Here is a 16,031-nt window from a genome sequence, read left to right on the forward strand (position 1 = left end):
TGTAAGTGCCACTTCGGAAGCCATCTCTTTGCTGATGCCCGTGTCCACCGCATCCACGTCTCCACCGAGGGCGGCTTTGGGCTCTTCCTGGTTGGAGAAGATGGCGCCCTCCTTCTCCAAGGCCCGGAGATACAGTTCTAGGAGCTGCTTGGACTGGCGGGCCTCCTCTCTCTGGTCAAGCACCCGCTGGAGCGAGTCCTGGAGCCTTTGGACAGTGGCACAGCTTTGGCAAAGCTCCTGAGCCAGTTCTGAACACGGGATGTCAATGAGCACTTGGAGGTCCTCTTCTGAGAGCAGGATGATGCTGGACAGGTCCTCTTTCAGCTGCCTGGCCACATTCTTCCACTTCACCCCGGCTCCGCTGTCTGTTTCGTCGGCATCAAAGGATTCTTGGGAAACCCAGGCTGTTCCTCCATCCGAATTGTTATACGTCCACTTCTCATTACAGGCCAATGCCACAAACTTGGTATTGGAAGGGAGACAAAGGAAGTAGTCGTCATCGTCCACTATTGTACCGTCCTCTGCCAGGACCAGGGTGACTGGTGTCAGGGACTCATCAATGGCCAGTACTTCGCAAGCTTTGCGCCTCAGCTCCTCGAGGCAGGAGGCCCCCACGCTGTGCTGATCGAGGTTGTGGTTGCTGCGCAGCAGACACGGCTTGAGAGGCCGGATATCGTCCGGGTCCGGGTCCGGGTTGCTGGCTCCCCGCGACAGCGCCATCCTCCTCAAAGTGCAACCTGATAGACTGGGAAATCGTGGACAGTCCAGAGCCGCTTTCCAGGTCGCGGGCACCCCTCCTCCCGTGGCCTGTCGGGAGATGTAGTTCTCGCCACAGCAAGTGACCTGACAGCAAGGCGCGCCGGGAGATGTAGTGCTGGCTAATCGCGTGCGTTTCAGGGCACTACTGGAGTTCTGTGGTTTCTGGAATGTTTCCGTCTGTGTCAGGGTTCTTCTTCTCCGCTCTCGGGGGGAGTGTTTTTCTTCTTCTGGGAGACGAAAGGAGGACGCAAGACACAACAAAACCCACGTGGCGAGGTTTATTGCAGCGTGCGCAACAGTGAAGGGATTTTTTTTTTTTTTTTTTGGTTTTTCCAGACAGGGTTTCTCTGTGGTTTTGGAGCCTGTCCGGGAACTAGCTCTTGTAGACCAGGCTGGTCTCGAACTCACAGAGATCCGTCTGCCTCTGCCTCCCGAGTGCTGAGATTAAAGGCGTGCGCCACCACCGCCCGGCTTCTTGCATATTTTAAAAATGGGTATCCAAATATTCTTGCCATAAAACTGAAATAATTACAAAGAATTCAGTTTTCACGGCATTTTAAATGTTGACGTTTAAATATGGTTGACATTTTAAATATAGTTCACTATTTTAAAAGTCCCTAGTGGAGGGCTGGAGAGATGGCTCAGCGGTTAAGAGCATTGCCTGCTCTTCCAAAGGTCCTGAGTTCAATTCCCAGCAACCACATGGTGGCTCACAACCATCTGTAATGAGGTCTGGTGCCCTCTTCTGGCCTTCAGGCATACACGCGAACAGAATATTGTATACATAATAAATAAATAAATATTAAAAAAAAAACTAAGAATTCTTGTGTGGGTACCTGGGTCACACACACATAGTTTTCCTTGTCCCTGTTTGCACTGGATGAGCACAAATTACATTCAAAAAAAAAAAAAAAAGTCCCTAGTGGAGTCTCAATGCCACTACAAGACCATTATCAATATCTATTCATAAAAATTTGGATAAGCCTGTTTTTCATAGGCAGAAAGTTTGTGCTATGTTTTTTTCTTTCTTGAATATGGATTACACCATCTGCCTGCCTCTGCCTTCCTCTGCGGTTGTTCATGAATCTCAGTTCTTGAGAGGCAGAGGCCAGTGGATTTCTGAGTCCCCGGCCGGTTTAATCTACATAGTTCCAGGCCAGCTACACAGTCAGCTCCAGGTTAGTCAGGGATAACTAGTGAGATCTTACCGTAAAAAAAAAAAAAAAAAAAAAAAATAGAAGGAAGAAATGAGTGTTATTTGGGGGCAAAAATCAAGGTAAAGGGAACTGAGATTGCTAGGAGCAATCTTATTCAGGGTGGGCTGGAGGGTAGATGTGTGTGAAGGCACACGGGTGCCACACTCGAGAGTGGAGTCAGAGAGAGTGGGAGAAACAGTCTAATACCAAACGGTCAGCTCTGAACACGCACAGGTCACATTATACAGACTGAGCAAGTTATGTTTAGGAATATCTCCATATATATATATTTGTATGTATATACACGTCACAACAATTAGGGAAAAAATAAGACATTAATTTGAAAAAGAGCAAAGAGAATATATGGGCAGGTTTGGAGGGAGGAAAGAGAAGGGAGAAAAGATGTGATATTATAATCAAATATAATCAAAAATCAAAGAACAAGAATTAAAAGAAGAGCAGAGGTCAGACAAGAATCTGCAGGGGTATGTTCTCTTTTTTCCAGCAAGTGGATCCTGGGGATCCAACTCAGGTCACCAGCTTGGCAGCAGCTGTCTGTACCTGAGGAGTGTCTCGCACCCCATTGTTCCTTCCCTTCTTCTTCTTTACCTTCCTCCCCACGCTCTCTTTCCCCATTCGTGTATGTGTGTGTGTGTGTGTGTGTGTTGATTTGCCTGGGTGATCAGTCATCTTTGCAAAGATGACTGTCTTGGCTTGGGCGCAATAACAGATACCACAGAACGGATGGATTAAAGGGCTGGATTTTACTTTCTCCTAAAGAGATGGGGACTTTGACATCAGGCTCCAGCCTGGCTGGGTTCTAGGGTTCTAGTGTGGTCCATTCCACTGGGGGCAGGCAGGGCTTCAACATAAAGGGGGAACACAGGTCAGTCTGCAGCAATAAGTGAGCAAGCTCTGGAGAGGGCACACCGCCTGAATACTGGACAGAGGACTTGGGGCAGAGCAAACAGCTGAAGCAGGGGCCCTGGGTCAGCTTGGTACCCAAGAGAGTGACCCAAGTGTCCAGAGCAGATGACAAGGAAAGAGTAGATAAGAGAATCAAGAAATGATAGGGTACGGTCAAGTCAGATTGAGCCTTGAAGCCATGGTGAGGACTTCTGCTTTTGTTTGGCGAGAAATGAGGAGCCAATCGTTGGAGGGTCTGAGTGGAGTGCACCCTGAGAGGACAGGTGCTCTCACGTAGGTGGGCAGCAGCAGGGTCTGGGGAGCCGTGGGGGCTGCTTTTCTGCTCCTTCATTGAGAATGAGCAGAGGGCACACTTGAGGTTTCTCAACTGCCCATACTCTGTGCTGTCACCCCTTACTGCTCTCAGCATTTGTGAAGTCAGACATTTCCTTATTTATTTTAAGGCAGGGTCTCATGTAGCCCAGGCCAGCCTGGAACTCAGTGTATAGCCAGGGAGATCCCTGAACTTCTGACCCTCATATTTCTATCAAGCATGGCCACCAAAACAATTTATGTGGCATTGGGTCTCAGACCTAGGACTTCATGCATGCTTGGGTCAGCCAAGCTCTACCTCAAGCCCCTGTCATACACCTAGTGACCCTCCCACCACTGCACCTTCAGAATCCATGGTCCTGTGGAGGTCCAAAAATATGAGCCTATTTTCTTTCACTTTGTCTGTAATCAGAGAGTTTGAGGTTGCTCAAAACTGTTGACAACCAGGGTTACACATCCTGACCTAGGGCGTGGTTACTTGGTTCTTTTGACATTAAGAGGGCCCACTTCACCCTGACCATTGGTCAGGAAATTCAGTACTTCTGCTCCTTCTTTTGACATAGGAGGTTTGACCTTGGGAGTGGTCGCCTTTAGGATACTTGGTCCAGGGTGGGTTCACTGTAAACAACTGAATGCTAAAGACTTGATTTCTCCAAGTAGTGAAGCAAGTAACTATTCTAGTTGCCCCGTGGACCACGTTAAAGCAGTCTTTTGTTTTCTTCCCCCTGGGGTATAAAAGTATGTGGGGAGGGGCTGGAGAGATGGCTCAGAGGTTAAGAGCATTTGCCTGCTCTTCCAAAGGTCCTGAGTTCAATTCCCAGCAACCACATGGTGGCTCGCAACCATCTGTAATGGGGTCTGGTGCCCTCTTCTGGCCTGCAGGCATACACACAGACAGAATATTGTATACATAATAAATAAGTAAATAAATAAATATTTTTTAAAAAGTATGTGGGGAATTAAACGCAGGGATTTCACTATTCACTGGAACTCCCTCCTGGGAGTCCTCTCTCCTGTATTTTCTTTTTTTTTTTTTTTTTAATATTTATTTATTATGTATACAATATTCTGTCTGAATGTATGTCTGCAGGCCAGAAGAGGGCACCAGACCTCATTACAGATGGTTGTGAGCCACCATGTGGTTGCCAGGAATTGAACTCATGACCTTTGGAAGAGCAGGTAATGCTCTTAACCACTGAGCCATCTCTCCAGCCCCCTCCTGTATTTTCTGTTTTCTTATTTTCACTTGCATCTTTGTCCTTACCATTTTACTGATCCCCATCCCCTACCCTGGTAAGTGGTATCTTTGTCAAAGCTGGTCTCTGACAGGCCCTCTACCTGATTGTCTAAAGACACAGTCTCTCACCCAGCTGGAGGATACCATTTCTTTTAGCCTCGCTGGCCAGTGAGCTCTGAGGATCTGCCTGCTTCTCCTGTCCAGTGCTAGAGTTACAAGCATATAACACATAAAATGTTGGGGATTTGAACTCAGGATCTCACACTTGCAGAGCAAGTGTTCTTATCCATGGTGTCTCCCAACCCTTTATGTAAACTGCAGTCAGACCGTGGCAAACTAACACTGAGTTTGGGTCCACCTTGTTTTCAGGTTCAGGCATGGTGGCGTGGAAACATGGTGCGGAAAGGATATGGGGCTTTTGAAGAGCTACTGAGAGCCCGAAGAAAAGGGAAAAACTCTCCAAAAGATAAGAAAGGGAAAAAGGCTGCTGCCAAAGTAAAACCCGCAAAAAGGAAATAAAAAATAACTGTGGAAATGAATGAATGAAGGTGAAGATTGTTAACAGAGCGGGAAGGCCGCGTGTCTAGAGCCCAGACACAGCCGCAGGAAAATTATCCACCAACTTAAGGTTATCTGCAATAATGAAAGATTCTTAATTTTGCTGAAATGTGTATGGGAAGCATGACATAACGCCTGGTAAGTGCTTCAAGATAGCTTACTAGAGGAGAAAGAGGACATGGGTTCAGATGAAGCCAGACAGGGCCAGCTGTTAGCGACAACCACGGAAGTAGGTGATGAGCATGTGGGGCCTTGCATTCTTCTGTCTACTTAAAAGCATTTGGGGAAGTCAGGTATTTACAAGAAGTTCCAGGGAAACATACAACAGATCCAAGAACCTTTCACAGAGAGTACACAATGCTAGGGTAAATAAGGCAGAACACTGATGTTGGTTCAGCCAACAGCACTTACTCAGATTCCAGCAGTTACATGTGCACGTGTGTACATTGTGTAGCTCAATGCAATTGTGTCACACACAGCTTTGTACAAACACCGCTGTAGTCAGACACGCTGCTCTTCATAAGTCTCCACTGTGACATCCGTTTGCTGTTACACTGCCACTTCCCACCAAATCCTAACTCACCCTCCATTTCCCTCCAAATGATATCTACCTGCAATTTCCCTAAAACTTCTCATTGTATTTATTTACTCTGCGTGCGTGTGTGTGAAGGCGAAGGCGTAAGTCACAAACAATCCCACACCAGTTTGGAATTATGATTAATAGAATGGTTATTTACTTAAAGGGGAAAAAACTTACTGATCATCGTCCCAGACAACAGCCCTCTGCGCAATCAGGAAGGGAGTCTAGTCGCCAGAAGCGGAGCAGGAAGTTAAGAGACAGTGAGGAGGGAAGTGGCCGCTTTTTTAAAAAGAGATACCACGCCCCAGTGGCTGGTATCCCAGCGGCTATTGGCTGGAGGAGCAGAAGGACCTCCCGCAACGTGCGTGCTTCTGTGTGTGTGTGTGTGTGTGTGTGTGTGTGTGTGTGTGTGTGTGAATGAGTCTGCCACAGCACATAGGAGGTCACAGGGCAACTTTTGGGACAGTCAGTTCTCTCTGTCCACCATGTGAAGGTGTTGTGATATCACGCAGGTCAACAGGCCTTGTGGCAAGCACCTTTATTTCACCAGCTCCAGGAATGACTTTTTTTTTTTTAATTCTTCAAACTTTTATTGATTCCCTACAGATTTCACACCATTTATCTGATCCCACCCATCTCCCCGCTTTGAATTCACCCTCCACGTGTCCTTGCAACTTCCCCCCAAATAAAACAAAATTTAAAAGAAAACCCCCAAACCAAGCAAAGCAAACAAACAAAACAAAAGAAACAAAAACCAAAATGAAACAAAAAAGGGAGGGGGGGAAGAATCCAGTCATGGAGGCCGTAGTGTGGCCGAGGGTGTCAGGCAGCTCACCGTTTAGTCCTTCATCCTCACTTCCAAGCCTTCATTGTCCTGACTCAATGGTCTGAATTGAGCTCTCCGGCCCCTGCTGCCAAGCCTGACGATCTTAGTTCAATCCCCGGGACCTACATGATGAAGCAAGTTGTCCTCTGGTCTCCACACACGTACCATGGCATGCACATGCCTCCCCTAATAGTAAATTTTAAAACGTGATAAAAATTATGTTTAAGATCAGTATTGTTCAAAAGTAAAGTCATTAAGATGAGGTGGTTTTGAGAGCATTAGAAGGAGGTGCTCTGTGGGTTCCTTCCTCTTGGGTACCCCCCAAGAATTCATAAGCATCTGTGTTTATACAGAGACCTTTTATTCATAATGAATAACCATTCAGTAATGTGTATGTGCTTAAACAGATTGCAAGCCTAGGCCACGTGCCCAACAGCAAAGGCCACACACAAACTGACCAGGCCCACTGGTCAGTTAAGCTTCCAGTTAAGCAAAAGACTATGCTTGCTTTACAAAGTCAGTCCCAGGGGGTTCTCTAGCCCTGGGCCAGAGACGCAGCAACAGCAACAGCTCTGCACCATGCCCTGTGGCTGCTGGTGGGCGCAAGAACTCAACCTAGTGCAGAGGCACCAGACAGTCAGACAGCATTATAGTGAGCAAGCAGAGCGTGGGAAGGTGGAGGAGAGAAGGAGGTAGAGCCATTCATGGACTGGAGAGAGGTGTGAATCAGAAGAGGTGAGGGTGGTGAGGAACACGCTTCTGGAATATTCCTTTATGCTGTGTGAAAATGTGTCATTGGACTGGTTTAATAGAAAGCTGATAAATAAAAGAATAGCTAGGCAGGAGGTATAGGCGGGACTTCTGAACAGAGAGGGCTCTCGGTAGAAAAAAGGAGTCACCAGCCAGATGCAGAGGGAGCAAGTTATGCAGGAGGCCTGGCCTTCGCTTCCCCACTTGATCTGTTTTGCACTCTTGAGGTCTGAAAAGGTGTCTACTGACACATGGACAAACTTAAGTTTCCCTGCGGTGGGCAGGTATGTAATATCCATCTGCCCAATGGCCCCCCCCCCTTTTACACTGTGGGCACTTTTCCTGGACTGGCAGTAGTTCCCTGAGGGAGCTGTGGGCATTTTTTTTTAATGTTTAGGGTACCACAGTTAAAGTAGGTTTTATCCCCAGTTGTCTGGGGTCCTCACCCTGGCAGCGGCAATCGCCTGGCCCTGAATCAAGTGCCCATCAATATCCCGGCAGATCTGAATGTATTCATTTAAGCTTTTTACCCTTTGTGGCCACAAGGCTTCCTTACAGTATTTATTTGCATTCTCAAATGCCAGTTGCTTAACTATTGGGCATAGTTGTGGTCACATCACCAAACAATTTCCAGGCCAACTGCAATAGCCTATCCACATAGTCCTGAAATGGTGCTGAAGGCCCTTGTCAAACTTTGGACAGCTGATCCCCCGCAGCCCTGTTTGGCAGGGCTTTCCAACCTTTGGTAGCAGCAGCAGCCATTTGGAGATATACGGCAGGATCGAGAACAATTTGATCAGCCAAGTCAGCATAAGCTCCTGCTCCAGTTTGCATGTCTAGATTGCACTGTGGCAGTCCCGCTTGAGCATTTAACCTAGCTGTTTGTAAACAATTTTCTTGATATTCTCCCCTCCACAATAAGTAATCTTCTCCCGATAGAACTGCACGGCATAGCTGCTGCCAATCGCTAGGTGTAAGATTCAATGCCGCAAGAGATTCTACAACGGCAAGAGTAAAGGGGGCCTGAGCGCCCTATGCCGCCGTGGCCTCTTTCAACTGCTTCATCTCCTTAAAGCTCAAGGCCACATGTTGTCTCAGCATCTGTCCTGGATTGTTAGATCAGGTACCTCTATGACCGGAGGTACCTGAATTCAGTAAAATCACAGCAGATTCAAACCACTGTCTTGTGAGTTTGTCTGTCATCGCCAACCTCGTGCCTTCCTGAGTACCAAGACCCTGCTTCTTCCACGGTCTGAGTGGCTCCACTGAGACGGTTCGTGGCAGGGTTACAAACTGGATAAATACAACACACGGCAAAGTGTTTCCATCTTTATTTAAAGCCAAAAGAGTTATTTTTCTTTTTGTGATAGAGTTCACACTGTAGCCCAGGCTGGCCTGGGACTCCCAGCTGTCCCTTTTATCTCAACTTTCAGTGTTGAGTTACAGGTGTGAGCCACCACACCCAGGTCTGGGCTCTTGAGTACGTCAGCCTTTGTTGCCCAGCTTATGCATGTAATGTGGAACGTGGATCTGCGCCTGTGGAGCTTGGGAGGGGAAACCCAACTTTCCATGATCTCACACACAATTTTTACAGTTTCCTTAGTGATTTTGTAGAGCACTAAGGGGTGTAAAAAGATTGCTGTTATTTAAATTTTTTGAAGGAAGATTAATATTTTACTTAGAAGAAAGGTAACCCTGAATACATAGCGTAAGTACAAATAGCAAATAACTCCACGGAAAAGCACCCTCGATGCAGGAAACTGAAAGGCAAGTATTAGGAAAGCTGAATAAATGCTTCTAAAAATACTGTCTGTGCTATTACTTCACAGGAGAGAGGGCAAAGAGCAAAAGTCAAAGCGAGCACTCTGAAATTTTAGATTGTGCAAAAAGTACTTTTTCTGCTAGTAAGAAACACACAGGATTGTGAGCTGATGAAGAAATAAACCTCCTTCCTCTTCATCACCGGAAACTCACACACACACATACACACACACACACACACACTCAGGCATATACGCATTCACACACACCTACACCCCACACGCGTATGCATGCACACACACACACACAGGCACACACACACATGCACGCACGCACACCCTTCCACACACACGCGCACAAATTTGCACCTGCGTGCCACTCCACCCCACGCCCAGCCCAGACACCTCCCCAACCCCTACCCCCATGCCTTCACCATCCTTCATCTTGCTCCATTAGGAAATTTGGTTTGCAGGCAGGGCTGCATTTTCAGTACTCCAAGATGTACTATAATTTTAGCTTTTACCAATGCCACTGTCAAATGTCAGGTTTCAAAAGAGCATCAATGTTAGATAAGCTTTGTCGCCGCACACAGGATTCCGAGGGAAGGGAATGTTTGTTTATTTGTCATTAATCTTCCTGATATGACCTTCATAATGTAGTAGGTCTGATAAAGCACTGAGCCTGATTCACAGCATTTCCAGGAGTTCACAATTTCACAGCTTATGTTCTGGTCAAGGTCACACATTTATTAACTTAATATAAAAGACGCTTAAAAGATTACAGACAATAACAATAACTAAGACACACACAGGGGTTAAGGCCCGCACTAATGCCAACAGGGAGATCAGGAGGGCGTGCCACTTTGTCATCTGTGACACATCTGGTGATTAGCATGCTCGCATGAGTCAGGAACAAGGGGTAGGGCATGCCTGCAGTAGCCGAGGGAAGCTGATGGAGGCGGAGGCACCATGCGCTCCTGGCTCCCCAAGTTGTCCTCTTCTCCACAGAGCAGCAGCAGAGTTTTCGTAGTCTCCAGATGTGTCACCCTGGAACCAGACACAGTTAGCTCGATGACTCACAGACGCCACAGGAAATAAGAGACCAGGAGCTATCTGGGCCTTCCCCAAGCTCCTCTTTCTAACCCTTTCTTTATCTCATCTAGTGACCAAATATGCCTGACAGCTCTCTGCACCTGCCGAAATATACTTTTTTGTACCTTGTTATGCAGTAGACACCGTGGGGGTCGGGATCTAGCAAGCCTATCCATAAAATTCAAAGTATATTTTATACCGCTCTTTGTCCATCAACATTAACCCGTCTGTTCCCTTGCTCATCATACACCCCCGTGTATGGCAAAGGTTCTGCTGTAGTCTTATACATTCCCATACTGTGCTTCCCTATCCCAGAGCTGTTCCTGAAGAGATAATCCTTGTCTTGTAGATATAAAGAATATCATTATCATAAAAGAGATCATGCAAAGCCCATATCCTGCATAGCCAGCTAATCGAGAAACCCATCTATGCCTCAAGGCGGCCTATACCGGGCCGTCTGCCATTGAACCTCCAGGAAGCCTAGTCCCATAGGACACGCAGCTCCCGACCGGCACAATGACGTATGTCATGTCACACAGACAACACTGGAGTCGGTGTGGCAATCCCCCAATCATTCCTGAGACCTGAGACCAGGTCCTGAGACCTCCTCACAGCGTCAAGCACCTACCTGGCTTGTTGTTAATCGCTCTCTTCTGCAGTTTCTGAGAGCAGTCTCGTAAGGAGCTCGTGCACACGTATGAGGACGTCCGAGTATGGGAAATGGATGATCAGGTACGTCTTTACCTTCTTCAGCGCGCACATGCCCGCTGTTGTGGCAAAGTCCCCGGGGAAGACGCTCGTCCAAGTGTCCAGGAGGGTGCAGATGGAGCTGGTGGAAAGGGACAGACAGGGCACTCAGTGGCCTGGACTTTCCTTTGCCACCCCGCCCAAGACTCCGTGCATGTGAGACTGCAAAGGAGAGGCTATCCAGCCCTTAGCCATACAATGAGCAGGGCTGAGAGGTCCATGGGAGCAGGGAGCTCCATACGCCCCATGCTCAGGCTCTAATGGAGCACAGCTGGGCGAGCCTTCACGCCATGGACTGAGATGAGGGTAGTAGAGTCTCAGAGGGCCACCGGAGGCCACAGGCTTTCCCCATAGCCCCACTTGGCAAGGACCGTGCCCATGCAGTCAATGCTTAGACCTCAGTATGGTGTATGGTGGTAGAAACGTGGAGCGTGAGCCCCAAGCATCGGCCATCCCTCACCCTTGGTACCCAAGGGAGCCCACCCTGCAGAGCCAAGGCCTTTCTCTCTCATGTTGTAAAGCTCACTTACTTCTTGAGCCGCTCATCCTCCTGGCAGCCGGGGCGGAAGCGTGCATACCTGGAGGAGACCAGGAAGGAAATGTTACCTGTGGAGTCCCAGTTCCCTACCTAAAAGACATCTCGGGGGGCCTGCTGACTCCTGGAGCAGAATCAAAGTCCAGAGCCTAGAAGTTCTCTGTGCTCTCAGGTTATTAGTTCACCTGTATTCTGTAGTGCTTCAAATATGTTTGTGCAGTATGTCTACCCGGACATCTCAGTGGACACAGGTTCCCTCGGATTATCCTCCTCGGGTCTCCACTCAAGACCCATCTCTAGCGGGTGCTCCAATATGAATTCTAGAACCTCGTTTACAATGGGAGTAGCGCTTTGACCAATGCTTCAGAAAAACTGGCCAAGGATAGAGAGCTTCCTGAAGGTGCAGAGGACACCCACACTCACACTCATTAGGGTCACAGCAGTCCCTAGGGTCCAACCTGGAGGTAGTAATGTCTGACTACATGCTGCTGGCTTCTGACAAGACTCTAGCAACTAGGTAGGCTCAGAGAAAGGCAGAGGCTTCCCATAAACGACAAGAGGATGTGAGGCCTCTGAGCTCGGAAGTGGGCACTCACCGCCTGAAGATGACATCCAGCACCTGCTCAATGGTGGTATGAGCAGGGTAGCTGCTCAGGAAGGCCATGAGATACTCGCGGTCACCGTTCTGAAGGGAAGTGATCAGGTCTTCGACCACTTCCTCCAGATCCCCGAAGTCTAAGATCTTAGGGTCCCCGGGGAATGAGTCCTTCTGGTCCTGCAGCTGGTCCTGTGGGGCGGAGTCTACTGGGTCCCTGCAGATGGATTCCATCTGGTCCTCTTGGTCCTCAGGGGTGGAGCGCACCGGGTCCCCGGGGACCGAGTCCAGCTGGTCTCCTTGATCCTCCGGGGTGGAGCCCATCGGGTCCCCAAGGACCCACTCAGTCGGGTTCCTGGGGACTGATTCCCGCTGGTCCTCTGCCACCTGAGGAGAGATCAGGGTGGGTGGTTCAAACTGGCACAGGACTGCAGTTCATGATCGGTTATTATCATTCCACGTTTTCCTGACCCCTTCACTCTGCCAAACACCAAGAGTGAAATTTAGGAAAACCGAGATTTCAAAGTGGTTACCTGGCCTACAGTGGTCTGGCTCTCGCTGCCCCGTCTCATCTGGCCGAATGGCCAGAGGTGCTGGTGCCAAGAGCGAACCAGGCGTCTCCAGGCACCTCCTAGGCCATGGCTTCTTTTTTTCTTCCTGCCATTACTCACGCAGCAGCAACTCCACCAGCAACAAGAATCCATTACGAATCTTCAGTCTTGTCTCAAGACAAGTGAGCCTTCTGGGCTGTCTGTAAGCAGTTGGCTGCCTGGTTGTAGGTTTCTGCAATGTGATGTCACTGTTAAGGAAGTGAGGTCACTCCTGGGGTCCCCATGCCTGAGTCTCCTCACACAGGGCTTTCCCAAAAGTCTCTTAGACCCCCTCCCTCCTCCCACGTGCACTACTTGACACAGAAAGATACAAAGGTGCTTCCTATTTCACTGCTCCTAGGAATGTCTGGCTACAGGCAGCACCTCGGCTTTACAATCTGAGCTCCTGTTGTTGACCTGCATCTGGAATTCTAAACCCAACCCTAATTGCCCCAGCACACCTTAAACCCTTGCCATGTTGCCTCGCTTCTAGGCTACTTTGTGTGTGTTCTCTGTGAAATATGAACACACATCATCTGTTTGTTGGGTTTTCATGAGCATCTAGAGTGGGACTTTTTTTAGCATTTTTTTTTTAAATTGTTTGTATTGTTTTGTTTTGAGACAGGATTTCTTTGTATAGCCATGGCTGTCCTGGAACTCACTCTATAGACCAGGCCGGCCTGGAACTCCCAGAGACCCACCTGTTTCTGCTTCCTGAGTACTGGGAATGAAAGCATGCACCACAACCAGGGTCAAGAGTGAGGCACTTGTATAGTTAATTATAATCGTGTGCTTTTTTGAAAAAAAATTATTATTATTATTATTATTATTATTTTTTATTTATGTTACAGACTCCTTCAGGTCTCTGCACCTAGGCATCACCAATGTCTCCTCCTTTATTCTGAAAATTTGCCAGCACGGGAAGTGGTGCAGGGAAAGACACTGAGGAAAGATCCAGCCAGGAGGCCGGGAGCCTTCAGCAGCTCCTCCCCACTTCCCATCTTCCCCACTGACTGCTGACCTTCACTACTGCCCCCGTGTGGAGGAACGGGACACAGCCGGTGAGAATGCCAGGGGAAAGTGCAGTGGGATGTTTTTAAGTACAAGTCTGAGGTGTGGGTAGGCGAGATTGCTCAGTGGTTAAGCGCACTGGCTGCTCTTCTATAGGTCTTGAGTTCAATTCCCACCAACCCCATGGTTCCTCACACCCATCCGGAATGAGATCTGGTGCCCTCTTCTGGTCTGGCATGCAGACATACATGCAGTCTGGATATCTATTCATAATAGGTAAATAAATCTTTAAAAAAATGTAAAACTAAATAAACCTTAAACTTAAAAAATGGTAAAAAAAAGAAGTCAGGGCGATGTTAATAATATCTCAAATATATACATGAATTTATACAAAACAGTAGTATCATATGACTTTGTAGTCTATTTGTGTTCAATATTGGACAATTTACATGAAAATTTATTTCTGTACTTAAATCACAAGGGTTCAAAGTAATCATTTGTCCGTAGCAGGCAGAGCACGGGCCAGCTCTCCTTTACTAAGGAGGCGGTGGCACATCCCTAGAGGAGGGGGCAGTAGGGGTGTGGACAGGGCTTCAGCTGGTGCAGCCCTGTGGCTCCTTGCAAGGCTCAAGAGTATTCCCAGGCCACCCCACATTGGTGGACCATGTTGCCTCATCAACATCCTCACACAGGGATGCTGACAGGCCCCACCCCCGCCTGGAATTGAAGGCAAACCCCTGTGGCAAACTTGCCATCCCTCTCCCTGAATGCCGTTGTTCATACGACTATGCTGTCTAATTCATGCTGCGGGGTGCGCCTCACTTTGCCCCCAGCGTCAGGCACTGGGCCTCACTTGCCCATGGTTCAGACCCTGCTCTGCATGCGTGCAGCAGAGCTGAGCACCAGGGCCTTGCTGTGCACTGCAGGGAGGTCAGAAGAACCTCGCTGATGTCAGAACCGAACTGACCTTGTCTCAGAGGAAGCAGTTCTCTTCCTCGTTTTACAGGTGAGAACAGGGAGGCTCGGGCATGTTAGTGTATATTGGTTGTCAATTCTGCATAACAAACCACTCAACAGCGGAGTGACTAAGGAAATTATTGTTACTGTTATTGTGAGATTATTGTTCACACTTCCACGAGGCATCACTTTCGGCCTGGCTCCACTGAGGGTTCCTTAGGCCATGCTCACGGGACTCACTCATGAGACTATGTTTACCTGGTGAACTCCCAGGCACTCATTGTGTTGGGTCTCAGAAGGAAGCAGGCCATCCTGTCTAGATGGTCTCCATACTCTCAATTCACTCAGGAGATCCTGTCTTTTTCTACTTCGCATGTAGATTAGTCCATGTATGTCTCTCTTAGGGTCCTCATTGTTGTCTAGGTTCTCTGGGATTGTGAATTGTAAGCTGGTTTTTTTTGCTTTATATCTAAAAGCCACTTATGAGTGAGTACATGTGATAATTGTCTTTCTGGGTCTGGGTTACCTCACTCAATATGATGTTTGCTGGCTCCATCCATTTGTCTGCAAATTTTAAGATGTTGTTATTTTTTTCTGCTGTGTAGTACTTCATTGTGTAAATGTACCATATTTTCCTTATCCATTCTCCGGTCGAGAAACATTTAGGTTGTTTCCAGATTCTGACTATGGCAAACAATGCTGCTATGAACATAGTTGAGTCATGTGGCATTCCCCTCTGTATACTGAGAATACCATTGGTTAATAAAGAAATGAAGGCCTTGTGTGAGGTGGATACGCTTTTCAGGACAGAACTGGAGGTGAGTAAAGAAGATGGGGCTGTGCGCTCGAAGCGGCACGGCACATGCCCGTTCAGGAAAGCGCTCGTGAGGAAGGTGCTGGGTGTGCTTTGAGTTAGGAACTAAATCACTTTTAGCATTAAGGAATCGGAAGATGGATAGCCCCAGTTACTTATTTGATGAAACAGAGGAGGGCCCATGGAGCTCCTCTTAGGGTATTAGGAAAACAACCTCTGGGCTCCCGCTGACAGGACACTTTCTCCAAGGGCTGTTAATTAGATCGTGTTATTAGCTCACAGCGGGGAGCAGACATCCTTCGCCTGTAAACTAAAGTGCGCTCGCCATTCAGCTAGTGGGGCTTGCTCGGTCTTTAAAACTGTCTTAATCATTAGTGAGTTAGTTAAACTGTAACATCGTGAGATAAAAATAATGACTGGTGTCACTCGGGAACAAGTCTGAACTGGACTGGTTGTCAGATGCTCTCTGTACAGTCAGCGCTGACAGGGCGGACAGCGTTGATTGCTGGGTGACAGTTGACCCAGCTCAGCAACCTGGTCGCCCATGGTCGAGCAGTATCTTGAGATCAGTGTGATGGGGAGGAAGGGGGTTAGGGGGACGGTCCTGGGGCCTCATCTTCCATTCTCAATCAGCCGGAATTTTACAACATATAGTTGTAATTCGTGTGTTTCTGATGTTTTATTTTGTTATTAATTATTAACGACTCTACCTTGGGAGGTTTTGAAATGATGGCGAAATGATCTGTGTCTCCTTTGTACAGCTGGAAAGATTGCTACCATATCAG

At 47.9% G+C, this 16,031-nt stretch overlaps 3 protein-coding genes across 3 annotated transcripts in view; 1 reads left to right on the plus strand and 2 right to left on the minus strand.

Moving 5' to 3' along the window:
* The window catches only part of Lrriq4 (leucine rich repeats and IQ motif containing 4), a 19,706-nt gene extending 14,028 nt beyond the window's left edge, over positions 1-5,678 (plus strand). Inside the window, exon 6 of the mRNA XM_050138324.1 lies at positions 4,801-5,678. Coding sequence (XP_049994281.1) covers positions 4,801-4,950 — 150 coding nt within the window. The 3' untranslated portion in view covers positions 4,951-5,678. The remainder of the gene's footprint in view (positions 1-4,800) is intronic.
* On the minus strand, positions 7-1,547 carry LOC126499189 (DNA fragmentation factor subunit alpha-like; the record flags this gene model as incomplete). The annotated part of the gene is made up of 1 exon (XM_050138301.1): positions 7-1,547. A coding segment is annotated over exon 1 (714 nt), but the record flags the coding sequence as incomplete, so codon positions are not given.
* A 2,783-nt stretch (positions 5,679-8,461) lies between the features above and the next one.
* Positions 8,462-12,446, minus strand: LOC126499207 (ral guanine nucleotide dissociation stimulator-like). The gene is made up of 5 exons (XM_050138325.1): positions 12,408-12,446; positions 11,876-12,261; positions 11,275-11,322; positions 10,626-10,826; positions 8,462-9,952 (listed from the first exon to the last, which is right to left on the minus strand). Exons 1-4 carry the CDS (start codon positions 12,444-12,446, stop codon positions 10,637-10,639), a joined length of 663 nt encoding a protein of 220 aa, XP_049994282.1. The 3' UTR covers positions 8,462-9,952; positions 10,626-10,636.
* Between the last annotated feature and the right edge of the window lie 3,585 nt (positions 12,447-16,031).

The sequence above is a fragment of the Alexandromys fortis genome, unplaced genomic scaffold (genome assembly GCF_014885135.2).
Source record: "Alexandromys fortis isolate MF-2015 unplaced genomic scaffold, M_Fortis_MF-2015_v1.1 scaffold_15, whole genome shotgun sequence".
NCBI lineage: Eukaryota > Metazoa > Chordata > Mammalia > Rodentia > Cricetidae > Alexandromys > Alexandromys fortis.

Coding starts and splice junctions, on each gene's coding strand:
- LOC126499207 (XM_050138325.1), bottom strand. CDS start 12,446: ATGAGACGGGGCAGCGAGAGCCAGACCACTGTAGGCCAG. Junction 12,262..12,407: donor GCCAGACCACTGTAGGCCAG/GTAACCACTTTG, acceptor ATCTCTCCTCAG/GTGGCAGAGGACCAGCGGGA. Junction 11,323..11,875: donor CTGGATGTCATCTTCAGGCG/GTGAGTGCCCAC, acceptor GGTCTCCTCCAG/GTATGCACGCTTCCGCCCCG.